Source organism: Carassius gibelio, chromosome A7 (assembly GCF_023724105.1).
Source record: "Carassius gibelio isolate Cgi1373 ecotype wild population from Czech Republic chromosome A7, carGib1.2-hapl.c, whole genome shotgun sequence".
Taxonomy (NCBI): Eukaryota; Metazoa; Chordata; class Actinopteri; order Cypriniformes; family Cyprinidae; genus Carassius; species Carassius gibelio.
Window position 1 is genome coordinate 4704886 of NC_068377.1, and position 18021 is coordinate 4722906.

Genomic DNA, 18021 nt, shown 5'->3' on the forward strand with positions numbered 1-18021 from the left:
AGATGATTGAACAAAATCTTTTGTGACCAATTTCAAGTACAATGCATCTTTTTATTACAGTGGAGCCTGAAAGTCTGAGACCATTCCTGAAAATGCTTGATTTTTCCATTAGAAATGATATGTAATTGACAATTTCAATGTAGTCTCAATCTCACTTTACAGGTGTATATTCTTTTTCAAGAGAGAAACACAGAAACAGACTCGTAGCAGAGAAATCAATGTTTATTTCACATTCTGTTCCTGCTTTTCATGATGTTTTAGCCAATAACAGAGCATGGCTTTCCGAACAGGAGCATTTGGCGTTGTGATCAGTGTTATTCTTGTCACTCTCATTAAATTTCATTCATTTTGGCCTTTTAGAAGTGTAAACATTATCATGAAAATATCTTGATAGACTTACAAAAAGGCAAGTCATTACTGAGCTCCAATCCTTAATGAAAAGCTTGTATAATTTCATGTATTTTATAATGTGCAGGTTCCATTTCCAGGGGTTTACTGACTTGTATGCAATGTAAACGAAAATGGTTGTTTTATACATAACATGTCACATGGCAATGCATACCACTAAAATACATGTTTAGGAATAATGAAGACTAAATGGGGTTAATGTTTGAAAATACCCTTTTATATACATATATATTTTCTTCTGTAAAATAGACAATACATCCTGCCAACATCTTGTTCTTAACTACAGCAAATCATTTGATTTTCTCATTGCATAAGGATGGGTTTCCACAACTTTAATGCTACTGAATGGAAAAACTTTATAATGATTTTCAGGGAATTAATCATTGCGTTGTTCTACCTGAATGTGCATACGCCAACATCAACTCGATCTTTATCAAGGGTGCAACTGAAAGCAAAGCTTAAGGATGGATCTCCTGGTGAGGTTACAGAGTTGAGGACCAATGGCTTGACTCTCAAGAGTTGCCTGAGGTTTGTGATCTGGAGCATTTGAGTCCATTTACTTTCATATCAACTGCATAGTAGTAAAACATATAGAGTACAGTACAGCTCTCAATTGCATAGTGATGCTTCATCACATGTACATTAAATCCTTTTTTTACTTAAGGAGTCCATCATCAATACTCCAGAACATCATAAACATGGGACCATAATCCAGTTTCCTTCAACTGTGCGGGAAAGCTCAGCTGCTTCACCTTTGAGTACTAGAGGTATCTCTAAAGAAGGTAATGACAACATTGTGAATTTAAAACACTGAAATGTGCGCCATTGACTGTAGTAATAAATAAACTGTAACAGGTATTGGAATGAAATTTAGACATATCATACACACACAAAATCTACCCTGTTTTCAAGAGGTATTTAGAGATGTACACTGGTCCGTTTTAACATGAGTGACCCTTCCACCCAATTTAAACACTGAGAAGTGAGTAAAGTTTCAAGGTTACTTGTGTAATGTACTCCCAACTTTACATACAGAGTGGTTCTCAAACTGTTTTCAAGGTTAGTCAATAAAAAGCCCTATAAAAAATGAATTAACATTCATTTTATGACAAAGTGTTTTGTGGTCTGTCTTTATGTATGTAAGCGTTTGGCTTGCAATCGGTCGGCTCATTGGATTATTAGCTAAAAGAAGCATTTATTTCTATAAAATAAGAACAAAACTGCCTTCTGGAAAATATATAGAATGGTGGCTCAAGCCAAAATCGGCAAAGAGGGCATTAAATGAGCCCCTCTAATTAGGCCTGTTGCATTTATCAATATATTGACTTATTGTACAATATATGTACATGACCTCAATTTCTGGTGATGCAATATATCGCCCATTATATTCACTTAAAAATTGATGTCACCATGTTTTGTACATTCGACTTGCACCTGTGTCTTTTACAGCTTATCGTACATAACGTAGTCATGAGGTGCTAGTTTGAAATTAAAATATGCTTTTACCAACAACAACAAGAATAAATAGTTTAATCTGCAGATTTGGTCTTGTTTAGGGATCTGTGTCTTTGTGCATACAGACATCTGATTGCTAAGTAGTGATTGTGTTTTTCAGCATTAGTGTGCACCCTTTATTTACAGAGAAAAGAAGATCCGGGATGGAAAAATCTCCGTACGAGTTTGTTGTTCATTTGTCTTACTTGTTACTTAAAAAAAAAAAAAAAGTTGCCTATTTATTAAGGATTTTAAGGTATCTAATATTTAGATGCTTTGTTTCCATTATCTAAATATTCTCAAAAATTTAAAGTTTGATGTCATTTGGAAGTGTGTAGGACTTCTTGCATTTTATGCTGCAACATTATGATTTATATTTAGTGGCATAAAATGGTCTTTAAAATTACAATAATATTGATTATCGCAATTATTTCTGGGGCAATATATCGCACAACAAAAAGTTATCGTGACGGGCGTACCTCTAATGAAATTTGCTGGTCTGCTTTTATTTTATTCTTAAAGTGGTCAACCCAAAAAGTTTAAGAACGACTACCTTAAACACTGCTAATGCATTGTTTGTTGGGCGTTCTAACATGTCAACTTCTGAACTCGTTTGTTTTTTGGTGGGAGAACCTGTTTGGTGAATGATGGAAGACAGCGAGCAGCGTTTGCGATGCAAGTGTTATGTTTGCATCTGCCTTTGCAATAATGACACACTTCACCTTTAAATTATTGTGAAATGTGTGAATGTGTGAATTTTTCACATACATATGGAGTATCACCACTGCTTCATATAGGAGGGATTTCTCTCTGGAAGTGTTCGTCCTGATTGTTTCATGGTACATGCATTCGCTAAACCTTTACATCATTGCACATCTCACAGTAATAGCACACAAATTCATTTAAATCATTAAATATAAAACCAAAGCACAAATTTCCAGTGACAAAGGCAACAATTTGAATTTGTACACTATGCATGTTGCCATAGAGATCGAGCACACACTTAAGTGCCTCACCATTAACAAGCATTTCCAGTTCCAGTGCGGGTTCGCACTGGTTTAAAGAGGTAAAATACACATTATATATTACAGTGACAGCAGCAGAGGGCAGAGACTGATTGGTTAGTTGAGACGTCATGGAGTTGCGTAATATCCATAATCGACATTTTGGCTCAGGTAAGGAGTTTGCAGTCTGAACAAGAGAAAATAATAATGATGAAGAGGAAGTCTCCTGCTCATCTGTGTTCTCAAGTCGTGAGGATGCCATTGATCCACACCATCCCTGAGTTCCTAGACAAATATCAACCCGTGTAGCATTGTGATAAGGTATAAAGCCTTTCGGAGGTCGGAGAAGTGTGTCTGAATGTGCTTTGAAACAGATACTTTTAGTATTTAAAAGTACATCCACACCTTTCTCTTTAAAAAAAGACAAAGTAGCCAAAAGAGGCCTTGTCCCAAATGGCACCCTCATCCCTTGAAGTACTTCTTGAAGTCCAAACTTAAGAGATATAAAGCCGCACAGACTCTTGGGTAGCAGTCAGTTTCCAAAGTCTGCACCAGGCTCAACTAAAGGGTGCACCGGGGGACACACTGGCTGCAAAGGTGCCATCCAGGATATCTTATGATCTTGTGAACAGAAGACTGCATAAGCAAAAACCAAGAGACCGTAAGCCCACATAGATTTCAGCATTTGGGTCAGTGGGATTCAAACAGCATTTAAATAAGGTTTTGTCGTTTCGGTGAACAAGTAGAGCAATGATTATACCAGGGGTGTCCAATCCTGCTCTAGGACGGCCACCATCATGGAGAATTTAGCTCCAGTCTGCTCCAACACACCTGCCGGGGGGTTTCAAGTAACCCTGAATACATTGATTAGATGGTTCAGGGGTGAACTCCGGAGGATGAACCCTCCAGGAGCAGGGTTGGACACCCCTGGACTAGAGTATGTGTTGGCATAGGGAACAGTGCATCAGTGTGTGGACCTGCATGGCCCCCTGTGGTTTCTGTTGAGGCCACAGGTGTGTCTAAGCCATGCAAGGATCCAATGGTGAGGTAGTTGCTTCTGTGAGTATGAGCTAGTAGTGACCCAACCTGGGGTCCTGGGAGGTGAGCCATAGTTGCAGGTAAACTCCAACCTTTTAGACTGGCAAATTCAAAGAGAAGGCTGAGTGTGGAGTGTGGCTAAACGTCTCACTCCTGTCGCTGTAGGTCCGTGTGCAAACAGAGAACCTCCTTGTGGAAGGATCTCACTGCTCTGAAGAGAGATGGCTAAAAGTCTGAGCCTTGAAAACAAAATGGACAAGTCTCCTAAAACATGCTTACAGAGAGGGTAAGCCCTTCTGTGAATGTCGGAATTTCTTATACAAGTTAAGTTAATCATGTAAATCAGTTTATGTTACAGAAATCCATAAAGGGTTGTTCACATTGACAGCAATTAAATAATTGGAGATTGACAAGTTGATATGCTGTTGGTTACAAGTAGGTGTTCCTACTCGACTGTTTGTGATTGTAAGGGACTCTGGTGTCGCAGTCTCCTCTTTCTCTGTAGGGATGAAGCCCCCTAGAGAGATTTTCAAATATGTCACTGTAGCCTACTAAACATTGCCAAGCTCTAGTTTTCAGGAAGTTTATGTCTTCTTACTGGTGGCTACTCGAATCAGTTACCGTTAGGTATGCAATTGCCTGCCTTGTCTATCCTGTAGAACCACTTTTGTACTCAACTGCAATATCCAAGTTTATCAGGCAGCAGAACATCTGAACTTTGCTGTCCACTCTCCCATTGGTAGTCTCCATGTGTGTAGCGGCCTATCAGCATAAAGCTGAACTCTGATAAACATTGTTGCATTGCAACTCATGGTCTATCAAGTTGCTTCAAATCTCTCTTTGAAAATAAAAGACATCTGGTGCCTACATCACTGCAAATCGCTCTCAGGGTGACCACCTCCTTCTCATCAACGTCATGTTCAAGATCGTTATTCTTTAAGAATGGCAAATTCTTCTCGAATGTTGAGCTGAGAGGTGTTTGGAGCTGTGCTTGTTAGGGAAGCTTCATAAACAGTCCATTGTCCATGGAAGGGACGGACATGGGAAAGGAAAACTGGAATAGACTCATATCAGCAGTGAGCGCAGCCATCGCAGCAGGGTCATGCTCGATCTGGTTTCTCAGGGATGGGTCGATCTTCTCCAAGCGCCGCTTTAGCCTCTTGGCCTCCCTCTCACGGATAAGCCGTGCCTGCCTCTTCTCGGGCGTCTCGTTGGCCCGCTTGAGTCGCATGGCTTCCCGGTCTCGCTGCAGACGACGTGCCCGTTGTTCGTCAGTCTCCTGCATCCTTTGCAGCCGCTTTGCCTCACGGTCTCGTAAGCGGCGTATCTCCCGCTCCTCTGGTGACTCACATGCCCGCTTGGACTTCTTGGCCGTTCGCTCACGTTCAAGCCGCTGCATCCGCACCTCTACGGGTTCTTTCTTCCTACGGATTGCCCATTTCCGCAGGGACGGCGACTGGGCATCCACAAGCTGCTGGTAGGCAACACAGCTGTTGCAGACCAACAAAACCCCAGCTGGGTACACGGGCATAGGGTTCATGAGGTCTGGAAAAGGTGCAAGTCCTGTGTTTGGAGGACTGAGGCTGTCAGAGAGTGAGGGAAGAGGAGGCGCAGAAGAGAGAAGACCATCTGGCAATGAGGTCAGTCCAGGACCAGGACTTGTGTCAGGGTTAGTCATAGTGCTTCTGGGTAAAGAATCGGACATGGCACAGGCCTCACCCTCACTGTTGATCTCTATACTACTTGTGTCAAGGAACTCCTTCAACTTTTCCCTAGAATTTCCAACCAGTAAACTGTTAGAGCAGTTAGAAACAACAATGAATCACATTATCCTAGTAAAATCATGTCTTGAGGAAAGAGCTGACCTGTTGAAGTTGTTGGTGTCTGTAAAGCGAGCCCCACATACGGCACAGTTGGACAGTCGGTCCTCTGAATGGATGAGAAGATGTCGACCAAGAGAGCCTGGAGAACTAAGAGCTCTTCCGCAAACAGGACAGACATAACTCTTACTGCCACCAACAGCTGTGTGCTGTACATAGACAATAAGACACAAAGAAATTCCAAACATAAATTATTCTTAAATAAAGAGACTTAAAGGAACATTCCAAAAATGAACAATGTCATGATTCACTCAACCTTTTGTTGTTTCGAAACCATATGACTTTTTATCTTCTAGACAATTTTAAATAATGCACTGGTCATTGTTTCCAAGCAATTACGACAGGGACTAGAGATTTCAAGTTTCAAAAAGCATGCAAAAAACGGACTTATCATTTGAGGCAGTCGCCATTTAATGTAAATAATTTGAAAAGAAATAACGGAGCCAGACTGCACATTTTGGAGAGCCGCTGAGAAGTGTACGATTGACGCAGACCAATTTACACTTCGGATTTTTGATTTCCATCCAGTCCGAGGATATAAAACATGTTTTATACTATTTTCATTTGTCACTCGTGTGTGAGTTTGTTGTGTCAGTTAGTGTTTGATCCCCATTTGTTGATTGTATGATGCCCGGTTTTTGTCTGTAAGAGTTTACAAAGTCAGCAAGTATATGATGCCTATTGTTTTAGTCCTGTTGTATATTCTGGCCTTAAGGTGTGCTCTACAATCTGGACATAACTGATCTGATCACAAAGTGTTTTGGACCCCAGTACACATGTACAGTATTTAGCACTGTCCACTTGTGATTGGATCAGCCAAGATGGAAAGAATCTAAGGTCTAAAAAGAGTCTAAAAGATACAATAGGCTTATGTAGTGGTGTCCTCACCTGGTAGACGTGAGCGATGAGCTGATCTGGGCTATTGAACTCCAGGGAACAAAGAGGACATACAAAACTGCTCCCCTGGTCTGTCCCCTCCTCATTTTCCTAACAGACGCAATGCAACAACAAACAGTTACAATGATAGCCAAGTTTAGAGTAACAAAACTTACAGTCTGAAATGTAGGGTAATATTTATATATATTTTAGTATGATTGCACACAAGTGACTATTCCCTGAAACTGCTGATGACTGTAGCTGTGGTGCAGCATTGGAGAAGTGTGGCAGACAAATGGATACATAAGCCATGTGACTCATTCCAACTGTTGTGTCAACTGGGTTGCTATAGAGCCATGAGTCACACTGCAAAAATATCTATCAACATTTAAAGATGCCAGCAATCGGTGAGGTGGGATCACAAAGAATTTTGTCATGCTTTTCGACTCAGAATTTAATGAAGTCACACAGAATGACAATCGGCACCCTTTAAAAGTTCCACATACTTATTAATTTATTCAGTCAATTGTAAAGCGTGAATATCATAAGTAAATGTCTAGGTAATGTTTGACTGCAAAAAAAAAAAAAAAAAAAATATATATATATACATACACACACACACACACACACACACACACACACACACACACACACACACATACAGGTGCTGGTCATATAATTAGAATATCATCAAAAAGTTGATTTATTAAACTAATTCCATTCAAAAAGTTAAACTTGTATATTATATTTATTCATTACACACAGACTGATATATTTCAAATGTTTATTTCTTTTAATTTTGATGAATATAACATCAAAAAAATCTGAAAATTAAAATATAACTTCAGACCAATACAAAGAAAGGATTTTTTGAAATCTTGGCCAACTAAAAAGTATGAACATGAAAAGTATGAGCATGTACATCACTCAATACTTAGTTGGGGCTCCTTTTTCCTGAATGACTGCAGCAATGTGGAGTGGCATGGAGTCGATCCGTCTGTGGCACTGCTCAGGTGTAATGAGAGCCCAGGTTTCTCTGATAGTGGCCTTCAGCTCTTCTGCATTCTTGGGTCTGGCATATCACATCTTCCTCTTCACAATACCCCAGAGATTTTCTATGGAGTTAAGGTCAGGCGAGTTTGCTGGCCAATTAAGAACAGGAACACCATGGTCCTTAAACCAGGTACTGGTAGCTTTGGCACTGTGTGCAGGTGCCAAGTCCTGTTGGAAAATGAAATCTGCATCTCCATAAAGTTGGTCAGCAGCAGGAAGCATGAAGTGCTCTAAAACTTCCTGATATACGGCTGTGTTGACCTTGGACCTCAGAAAACACAGTGGACCAACAGCAGCAGATGACATGGCACCCCAAACCATCACTGACTGTGGAAACTTTACACTGGACCTCAAGCAACGTGGATTGTGTGCATCTCCTCTCTTCCTCCAGACTCTGGGACCCTGATAGCCGAAGGAAATGCAAAATTTACTTTCATCAGAGAACATAACTTTCGACCACTCAGCAGCAGTCTAGTCCTTTTTGAAGCGAGATGCTTCTGACGCTGTCTGTTGTTCAAGAGTGGCTTGACACAAGGAATCCGACAGCTGAAACCCATGTCTTTCATACGTCTGTGTGTAGTGGTTCTTGAAGCACTGACTCCAGCTGCAGTCCACTCTTTGTGAATCTCCCCCACATTATTGAATGGGTTTTGTTTCATAATCCTCTCCAGGGTGCGGTTATCCCTCTTGCTTGTACACTTATCTACCACATCTTTTCCTTCATTTCGCCTCTCTATTAATGTGTTTGGACACAGAGCTCTGTGAACAGCCATCCTCTTTTGCAATGACCTTTTGTGTCTTGTCCTCCTTGTGCAAGGTGTCAATGATCGTCTTTTGGACAACTCTCAAGTCAGCAGTCTTCCCCATGATTGTGTTGCCTACAGAACTTGACTGAGAGACCATTTAAAGGCTTTGCAGGTGTTTTGAGTTAATAAGCTGATTAGAGTTTGGCACCAGGTGTCTCAATATTGAACCTTTTCACAATATTCTAATTTTCTGAGATACTGAATTTGGGATCTTCCTTAGTTGTCAGTTATAATCATCAAAAGTAAAAGAAATAAACATTTGAAATATATCAATATGTGCGTAATGAATGAATATAATATACAAGATTCACTTATTGAACGGAATTAGTGAAATCAACGTTTTGATGATATTCTAATTATATGACCAGCACCTGGTCAGCTGGTAACCCCCCCCCACCACCAATCAAATTATAATTTTGTGTGAAACCAAATATACAACATACTAAAATATGGTGAATGTTTTGATGGAATTCTTTAGGTTAAAACATTTTGAAATACATTTTATTTGTTTATCATTAAAATGAGAAAAGTTAGGCTGATGCCTTATGCTTTGCAAGTCGTATTACAGTGAGAAACTGTAATATGACTTGCATATCATAATAAAAGAAGAATTTAAGAAAATCGCACAACAATCTACTTCTTCTATCAAGCCTCCATCACTCACCTCCTTGACATCATCATGTAGTACGGGGCCGTGGCTGCTCTTATTACTCGTCATGCTGTCATCAGCAGAGGCATTTGAGGAGTCGTCTTTGTCAAAATCACTATCACCGTCGTCTGGCGGGACAGGGAGAAAAAAAGTCATATCAATGGCTCCATCACAGGTCACTTTCCTCTCTTTTCTAAGACTCAACACTACAATTACAGCTGTCTTCCTTGTTTTTAATATTTTATTAGCACGTATATAAATTGACAGACAGACGTGCAGTCGTGAGTAGTGTCTCACCGCTTGTGCTGTCTTGCTCTTCAGGTTCCTGTGAGTTGTTGCTATGGCATTCTCCATCCTCGATGAAGTCATCTCTAGCATCCATCTCAAAAGTGTGCTGTGGGCCGCACAACCCAGTCGTGTGAAAAGGCCCTGTGAGTGAAACCACATTGTCACTGAACATATATAAAGCTAGTTTTTAAGGGCTTGCCTGCTTTGGTTTCCATTGCATTGGTATGTGGGAGAGTTTTAGTGCAGAGTGGAGAGATTTAGTTCTGGGGTGATTGCTAAGGTCTTAAAAACAAAGCCCAAGTCGGATCACTTTAATGTAAAATTTTTTTTGATGTTGTTGTTATTTTGTCATCCAAAACATTAGTTGCACTAATGGTCTGGGGAAAAGTTACATGCCAAACATTAATACTTAAATGTTTTTCAAGTAAAAATTATTATTTTTTTGCATGTTGCTCCAAACCTGTGAGACACAAAAAATATATTTTGAAGAATGAATCGGTGTCGTTTTTATTGAAAGTCAAAGTCCAGTGTTGTTTGGAACCCAGTGTTCTTCAAAATATATAAAAATATGCAATAGTGCCTTAGCAAACACACACATTCATATTTTGCGATATTATTTAGGACAAATTGCTCGAAGGATCTAGGCCATAAGCTGGCTACATGAAATACAGCTATCTTTTCTCACAAGCAATAAAACAATAAATCTGAACTGTGGTTGTTTCTACAAACATGCTTTGTATGAAGCCTGTATTCATAATGCATTATAATTCATGCATTATTATTAAAAAAAAATCTCATGAATAATCAAATATGAAAGTTATAACATAATTATTGACCATTTTTTTAAATGCAAGTATTGTTTTTGAAATTCATAAAAATAAAAAAAAAAATCCTGTTGTTTTATGTTTTTGCTGTGCTATCTGTTCGCTGTATTGAAATATTTTAGTTATCATATCAAAGTCATAATTCTGGTATCTTGACAACACTATTTATGTTGTTACAATTATACATAAGATGAAACAATTGTACATTTTACATTGTTACATTAGTTAAAAAATGAACAGTTGTATTTTTATTAACTAACATTAACAAATGTGAATAAACATTGAAACAAGTGTTTCTGCTCATTGTTAGTCAATGCATTAACTAATGGGACAATACTGTAAAGTGTTACTTTTTATGTCTATAATATAAAGCATTATGCAAGCATAATGAATACCCTTATAATGCATTATAAATACAGGCTAGACGTACTGTTTTCAACACATCAAAAAGCCTGAATCTGAATTATTCTCACAGAAATGTTGAATTTGAAAGAAAAGGCCGACTGTATGAACAACAGAAGCCAGAGCTGCGGTGGTGTTGTGTGATCAGAACAATAGTTGATGCTGCATTAACACACTCCACCTAACGCTCACCAACCCCCACGTTACACGCTCAACTCAACACACACTGCAGTCCCAGAGGAAGCAGACGATCCGTGCCTCTAATGTGAGAATCATCTCCTCCAGAAGCACTCCATACGCCCACGCCGAGATGCTTTTCCCTCTGCATGCATCCCATTACACCAACACCTTCTGCGAAGCTGCTTTAATCAGCGGCAACCAGCATGCGAATACACCAGATATTATGTTTTCCAATGAAAGTGCCGGTGCAACACGATACAATGTTCTGGAAGGACGACGACGAGGTGTTGCTCTCCTATTTTACACAATCAGATACATTTTCATTCACTCACAACTGCAATGAAAAAAAATATATATATGACATGAGCATTTAATTGAACTCCTGTATCTAGCTTGGACAGCAAAAAAAATTTAAATTGCATATGGTCATCAATCGTTTGATGACAGCTCTTTATTGATTTGAACAATGACAAGTCTTCTGTGCTCTCTAAAAGATGCAACTCTAGTATCCCTATTAGGACAGAGACAATAAAGGTATGAATTTTGAATTAAAAATTTTTTTTTTTTTTTAATTTTTTGAAAAAAAAAAAAAGTTTCATTGTATCATATATTGTTGTTAGTCATCTGATCAATGCATCGATCCATATCTGTGGGGGTTTTACGAAAATCCTTAAAGGGATAGTTGACCCAAAAGTGAATCTGTCATCATGCACTCACCCTCATGTCACTCCAAACCTGTTGGACTTTCTGCAGAAAACATATTTTGAAGAATGTTGGTAACCAAACATTCCATTCCATTAGTTTTCAGTGAACCATAATTTACTTTCTTTTTACTAATGTAAAGAACCTTTTGTGGAAAGGAATGGTTCCATGGATGTCAAAAAAAAATTTTTTTTTAAGTGTTTCGAATCTTTCCATTTCACAAAAGTTTTTCTTTAGTGGAAAAAGGTTCTTCAGATTTATTAAAATGTTATTTACATTCAGAAAAGTGTCGATGGTTCTATTAAGAACTGTTCACTGAAAGATTCTTTGGGGGGAACCAAAAATAGTTATTTTATTGCATCACTGTGGAACCTTCGTTTTAAGAATGTACGTACGAAAAAAACTGAGACAATGTTCCACAGAAAATAAAAGCCTCACACAGGTTTGGAACAACATGAAGGTGAGTAAATAAAGACCAAATGTTCCGTTTTAACTGAACTATCCCGTAACTAGTGGTGTTTGCCTACTGCTATACAGTGGACTACACTCTGATTTTATAATGTCACCGTGTTGAACTTGAGCAAGCTTTGGTCGACTGCCTCCACCACATGTTTTTTTCCCCATTTGAAAAACAACAGCCGACAGAATCAGATGTAATACTTCACATCCACTACTAATCACCAAAGACTGTCAAGAGTTTCCACCCTACTTTCCCAGCATCCTCGGGACGCTTTCTAACGGTGTTTGGGAGCATCTCCAAGGACAGAAGACTTGCGTGAGGGATATCGGCGTTAAAATAGGAATGGATAGAACAGAGCGGCTCTGCGGCAGTCAGCCTGTGATTGATGTAAGCGTGTTCCCCATCCCCCTCCACCAGTTCTGTCCGTACATCTGTCTCTCCACCCTCCCTCCGCCTTCTCCTCGCTGTGATGTTATCTCAGAGTCTGTGTGTCTGTAGGCAGGAGGTGACGCAGTGTCTGTCTGAATCCAGACAAAGAGACAAACTCATCAGACACCAGAGAACGGCTAAAGTCAGGAGAGGGGGTGGGTGAGAGGGAACAAAACTTCCCTCGGAGGCCAAACAATGAGAGCAGTCCTGAATTCAAACCATCCCACAGCCTTCACAAACCACCAACCCAACAGAAAACAGGCCCTCGCACGCTGTCGACTTCATCAGATAAACCCAGACAAGCGATTCAGGCCTCACTTTGCCTAATTGACAAAGAAGAACAAGATCAGTCACACAGGTTCCCATGGAGTAACACTTCCCATAGTGCACCCCGGTGAGTCTGCAAGAGCCCCCGTGTTTACTATGAAGAGGAGAAGACTTTCTCCAGCTCTCAAAATATTAAAATCATGAATACAACGAAGTAGTTGCTGGAGACTGTACTGAAAATAATGCTGTTGGATTTAATTTAAGTTATTTTCACTCAGAAATCACTAGCGGATTTCACAAACCATTACAAAGAAACAGTAATCAATACGGTGAATTTAACTTCTAGAAGTAGAAAGACTGAAAATGTGTTTTTTCTGTTTTATTTACCTTTAAAAAAAACTAAAACAATTGAAAAAAGAAGTAAAACTATAAAATTTAAACTATTTAACAGTGTAGTGTGTAAAAATTTATATATCAGGTAGCACCTTAATACAATAAAATATCAATATAATACAGCACAGATTACTGTAAAACAATCATAAGATTGGCTGCAATGTAGCCAACTCACAACCTTTCGATCTGAGATTATAGATCAACATATATCAATGATTATTTATGGCAGTCGCATCCCATTTACCCTGTGGGCTGTGTGTGCCTCAATAAAGAGAGAATCACAAACAATAACGTATTATTATGAGGTTCCTGGGGTTTGAAGAGAGCTGAAGGTGAACTGAATCATGAGGTTTTGGTGATCGTGACCTTAAACCAAAAACACGGGCTATGAGTGAACGTGTCTTAATCTGATGCTGATTTATCAAAATTGGAGTTTAGTAACATTTCTAAATAACTGCATGTTTCAAGGGTAACGTTACTCATTGAGGAAAACGGTTCCTTACATAGATGTGATTGTTTACTGTCTTTACAATACAGCCTTGTATAGTAATGTGTATATACACAAACACAAAGAAACTTGTTTAGTAAATATATAGTATATACATATTTAGTGCTGTCAAATGATTAATAGCTTTCAAAATATATATATATTTTTTTTTTACATTTTTGTGTTTATATGTGTGTAGTACTATATTTATTATCTATAAATGAATACAAACACTGTATATATTTTGAAAATATTTACATGTATACTGGCGACACTGATATATTTTGTATTCTTATATTTTATATTACATATAAATATATTTAAATAATAACAATTTTTTTCTTAAATATAGACATGCATGTGATTGCATTTATACATAGTAAATAAAAACAGTATACACACACATTATGTAAACTTATTTTTTTTCTTTTGATGCGATTAATCGTTTGGCCGCACTCTCTCTCTATATATATATTATTTTTTTACAGTGTAGTGTGTAATTATATATATATATAGATAGATAGTCCATTATTGAAGGTTATGTAGAGCTTCAGTCTCTTCGCAAATATCTCAGTGTGACATTATCACAAGTGAGTGAATGTGAGGATGTATAATCGCGTGTATATCCTCTAGATCGGGTTTGTGTCACTGTGAACACATTGTGATGAGAGTTTGTGAACGCCTGGCCTGTTTCTGTTGTCGTCGTACAGTAAAATGCGGATATAAGACTTGACTAAAGCAAACAACTGAATGCCACACTGTATCATGATGATCACGATCACCTCCACGAGACCCGCTTTACACGAACGAGGAAATGAAAAGTGTTTACGATACCTGGGATACCTACAATTCACTTTGAAAGGGTTGGTCTGTTTGCGTCTGGACATATTATCCCCGACTCCCGGAGGAAAAAGAGCCGGATCTCTTCTTGGATCCGACTGATGTGGAGATGCTTTCGGCCAATCCGAGGGTAAATGTGTTAAAGCGGAAAACAATTCCGCAAACAAATCGCGCCCGACGGACAGAAGTGAGCAGCCGACGGCTACATTGGTCAGGTTCATTTGACTAAAAGAGAATAAAAGAGCACTTTTGCGCACACAGACATCTCGGTCTCGGTCGATGAGAGCGCGTGCATGTCGACAGAGCTCGGTTTCCAAACACGAGAGACCGGAGGAAGATGAGGAGAGTAGATGTGAAAGCCTGCGCCACTGTAGCCGGGAGAATGCACTGCAGAGACTCTTCACCTACATGCATTTCAAGCGATGAGCAGAAGTGAGAAGAATAACTAATGTAACAATCCGCCTCCCACAATGTACCTATAGGGGGCGCTCTGTGGCTCACAATCCCACTTACACATTAAATTACATTCACGTGTTTATTAAATTACATTCACGTGTTTATTCTATTTAGAAACAGTCGTCATACGTGTTAACGTTATCATTCATATACTCAAATTTTGCAAATTTTTGCAAAAAAAGGAAAGAAGGTCGCAGCATGTTTCGCGGAATCGTATTTTCTAACTCAGCGGTGATTGGTTCATCGACTACAGCGCTGAGAAAAGTAACAATCGCCACGTGCTGAGCTTCGCGATTAAACTTCTATTCAGTGGGTACAACATTGAAGGCATTATAAAGCCCGCTGTGCGGTGCTCATAAAATATATTAAATATTTTATAAACACAAAAATACTTGCGCTGAGAGATAATCTGATTGTTGCACTGATAAATAGTTTGTATAATGCATGTTAATGAACAAATGTATTATCTGCCCGATGAACTTCGCGAATTTGACCACTTGGCGATTACTTCCTAGCCGTTTTTCTCCAGCCCCTTTTTGATAACACTTTCTGCATCTTACCTTTCTAGCAGTTTTTTCAATTTCTATGATTGTACGCCTGTTCGGTTTGTAGGAAAAAAGGAGACGCATTATGGGATACACATACGTGGATGTGAAGTACAAATCAATCTATCTATCTATCTATCTTTTGACAGACTGCTTAATCTAAAAAATAATATGCATCAAACATGATTAATTTGCATAAATTAATTCTAAATTCAAATTGAAAATAAATGTTCGGAGACATGAAAAATTAGATTTAGATTAAAAAACTGCAACCATTGCTAATAATACTTAATATAATTATGATTAAATATGATGAAATGTTATTATAATAATTCTATAGAAAGATGATGTAGTAAACATCTTAGATCATCAGGTGACATCTGAATAATTTTGTTTGGCGTTACTATTAAGAAAAGCCAATTACAATACATTATACAACATAATATTATCACAAGATTATGTATATAATATATTTTACAATATGAAAGTAATTATATGGCTCTGGAAACAAGAGGCTGTCCTTATAATGTCATGCTTAACTTTCTCACACACAATAAATATAGAGTAGCGTGTGGTAAAATGATCCACTACTGTTTTTCCCAAAATATCCACTTGATAAAGTCAAAATCATCAGAAGGAGGCGTTGCTTAATTACTGTAGTTAACATCAAATCCTTTGTTTTTCCATCAAATGCATTTTAGTTGTTGAACCAAAACATTTGGACTTTATATTTAAAAATGGCCTCAAGTCAGCATCAGGTAGCTAGTTAGCTAGCATCAGCTAAGAAATATTTTCGAATAGGCTATTATAATTTTGTAACTCATATAGATTATTTTATGTTTGATTTTAAGTTAAAACTGCCTGTACTCTGATTTTGCTGTTGAAGTATAAATCAATTTATATTCTGTCAGACTGAGGTAATTTTATCCCATCTGTAAGGCAAATCGTCCCCTTGTTACCAATTTTATTTATGTAAAAAAAAAAAATCTAATAACATATTATTTTATATTATGCACACACACAAACCGGGAGGCGCCGGAAACAATCGCTCGGGCTTGGACCGCAGCAAACGAGCCCAGTGTAAAAGCCCTCTCAGTCTAGTTCTGTAGGCTACACAATCATGGGGAAGACTGATGACTTGACAGTTGTCCAAAAGACGACCATTGACACCTTGCACAAGGAAGGCAAGATACAAAAGGTCATTACAAAAGAGGCTGGCTGTTCACAGAGCTTTGTGTCCAAGCACATTAATAGAGAGGCGAAATGAAGGAAAAGATGTGGAAGAAAAAAGTGTACAAGCAAGAGGGATAACCGCACCCTGTGAAAAAAAACCCATTAAAAAATGTGGGGGAGATTCACAAAGAGTGGACTGCAGCTGGAGTCATTGCTTCAAGAACCGCTACACACAGACGTATGCAAGACATGGGTTTCAACTGTTGCATTACTTGTGTCAAGTCACTCTTGAACAACAGACAGCGTCAGAAGCGTCTCGCTTCAAAAAGGACTGGACTGCTGCTGAGTGGTCCAAAGTTATGTTCTCTGATTAAAGTAAATTTTGCATTTCCTTCGGCTATCAGGGTCCCAAAGTCTGGAGGAAGAAAGGAGATGCACATAATCCATGTTCCTTGAGGTCCAGTGTAAAGTTTCCACAGTCAGTGATGGTTTGGGGTGCCATGTCATCTGCTGCTGTTGGTCCACTGTGTTTTCTGAGGTCCAAGGTCAACACAGCCGTATATCAGGAAGTTTTAGAGCACTTCATGCTTCCTGCTGCTGACCAACTTTATGGAGATGCAGATTTCATTTTCCAACAGGACTTGGCACCTGCACACAGTGCCAAAGCTACCAGTACCTGGTTTAAGGACCATGGTACCCCTGTTTTTAATTGGCCAGCAGACTCACCTGACCTTAACCCTATAGAAAATCAATGGGGGTATTGTGAAGAGGAAGATGCGATATGCCAGACCCAAAAATGCAGAAGAGCTGAAGGCCACTATCAGAGAAACCTGGGCCCTCACATCACCTGAGCATTTTCTGACATACTTAATTTGGGATTTTCCTTTGTTGTCAGATATAATAATCAAAATTAAAAGAAATAAACATTTGAAATATATCAGTATGTGTGTAATGAATGAATATAATATACAAGTTTAACTTTTCGAATGGAATTAGTGAAATAAATCAACTTTTTGATGATATTCTAATTATATGACCAGCACCTGTACACACACACACACTCATATATATATATATATATATATATATATATATATATATATATATATATATATATATATATATAGTGCGTGTGACTCTAAAACAGGAACTGATTCCAAGGACTCCTAAAGGGACTGATCATTATGATACTTGTTTGAAACCTCTGTAATGCCAAACTTCACCGCAGGATCTGTTCAGGTCGACTGAACGACCCCTGGCTCACTAAAAGAGAACCAGTTCCGTGAGTCCCACAGGAAGTGCCACACAACACTGCGCGGTGACGTCATCACTGACTGCCACGAGGTGACCGCAGCACGGCTGTTCAG

General features: G+C 38.7%; 1 protein-coding gene across 2 annotated transcripts; it reads right to left on the reverse strand.

Annotated features, from left to right (window-relative positions):
* Window positions 1–212: 212 nt before the first annotated feature.
* LOC128016478 (zinc finger protein 821) lies at window positions 213–14946 on the reverse strand. Of its 2 annotated transcripts, none has more exons than XM_052601002.1 (6): window positions 14488–14946; window positions 9506–9637; window positions 9224–9336; window positions 6713–6811; window positions 5810–5973; window positions 213–5716 (listed from the first exon to the last, which is right to left on the reverse strand). In XM_052601002.1, the coding sequence occupies exons 1-6, from the start codon at window positions 14699–14701 to the stop codon at window positions 4939–4941; spliced, it is 1500 nt and encodes a 499-aa protein (XP_052456962.1). In that variant the 5' UTR covers window positions 14702–14946; the 3' UTR covers window positions 213–4938. The 2 variants fall into 2 exon arrangements, with proteins under 2 accessions (XP_052456962.1, XP_052456963.1); XM_052601003.1 differs by having other exon boundaries at window positions 14475–14617.
* Window positions 14947–18021: the final 3075 nt, after the last annotated feature.

Excerpts from the sequence above, each read along its gene's own strand:
- LOC128016478 (XM_052601002.1), bottom strand. The coding sequence starts at position 14,701 with ATGAACCTGACCAATGTAGCCGTCGGCTGCTCACTTCTGTCCGTCGGG. Across the intron at positions 6,812-9,223 it reads TACATGATGATGTCAAGGAG|GAAAATGAGGAGGGGACAGA; the intron begins GTGAGTGATGGA and ends TGCGTCTGTTAG. Across the intron at positions 5,974-6,712 it reads TCATCGCTCACGTCTACCAG|CACACAGCTGTTGGTGGCAG; the intron begins GTGAGGACACCA and ends GTCTATGTACAG.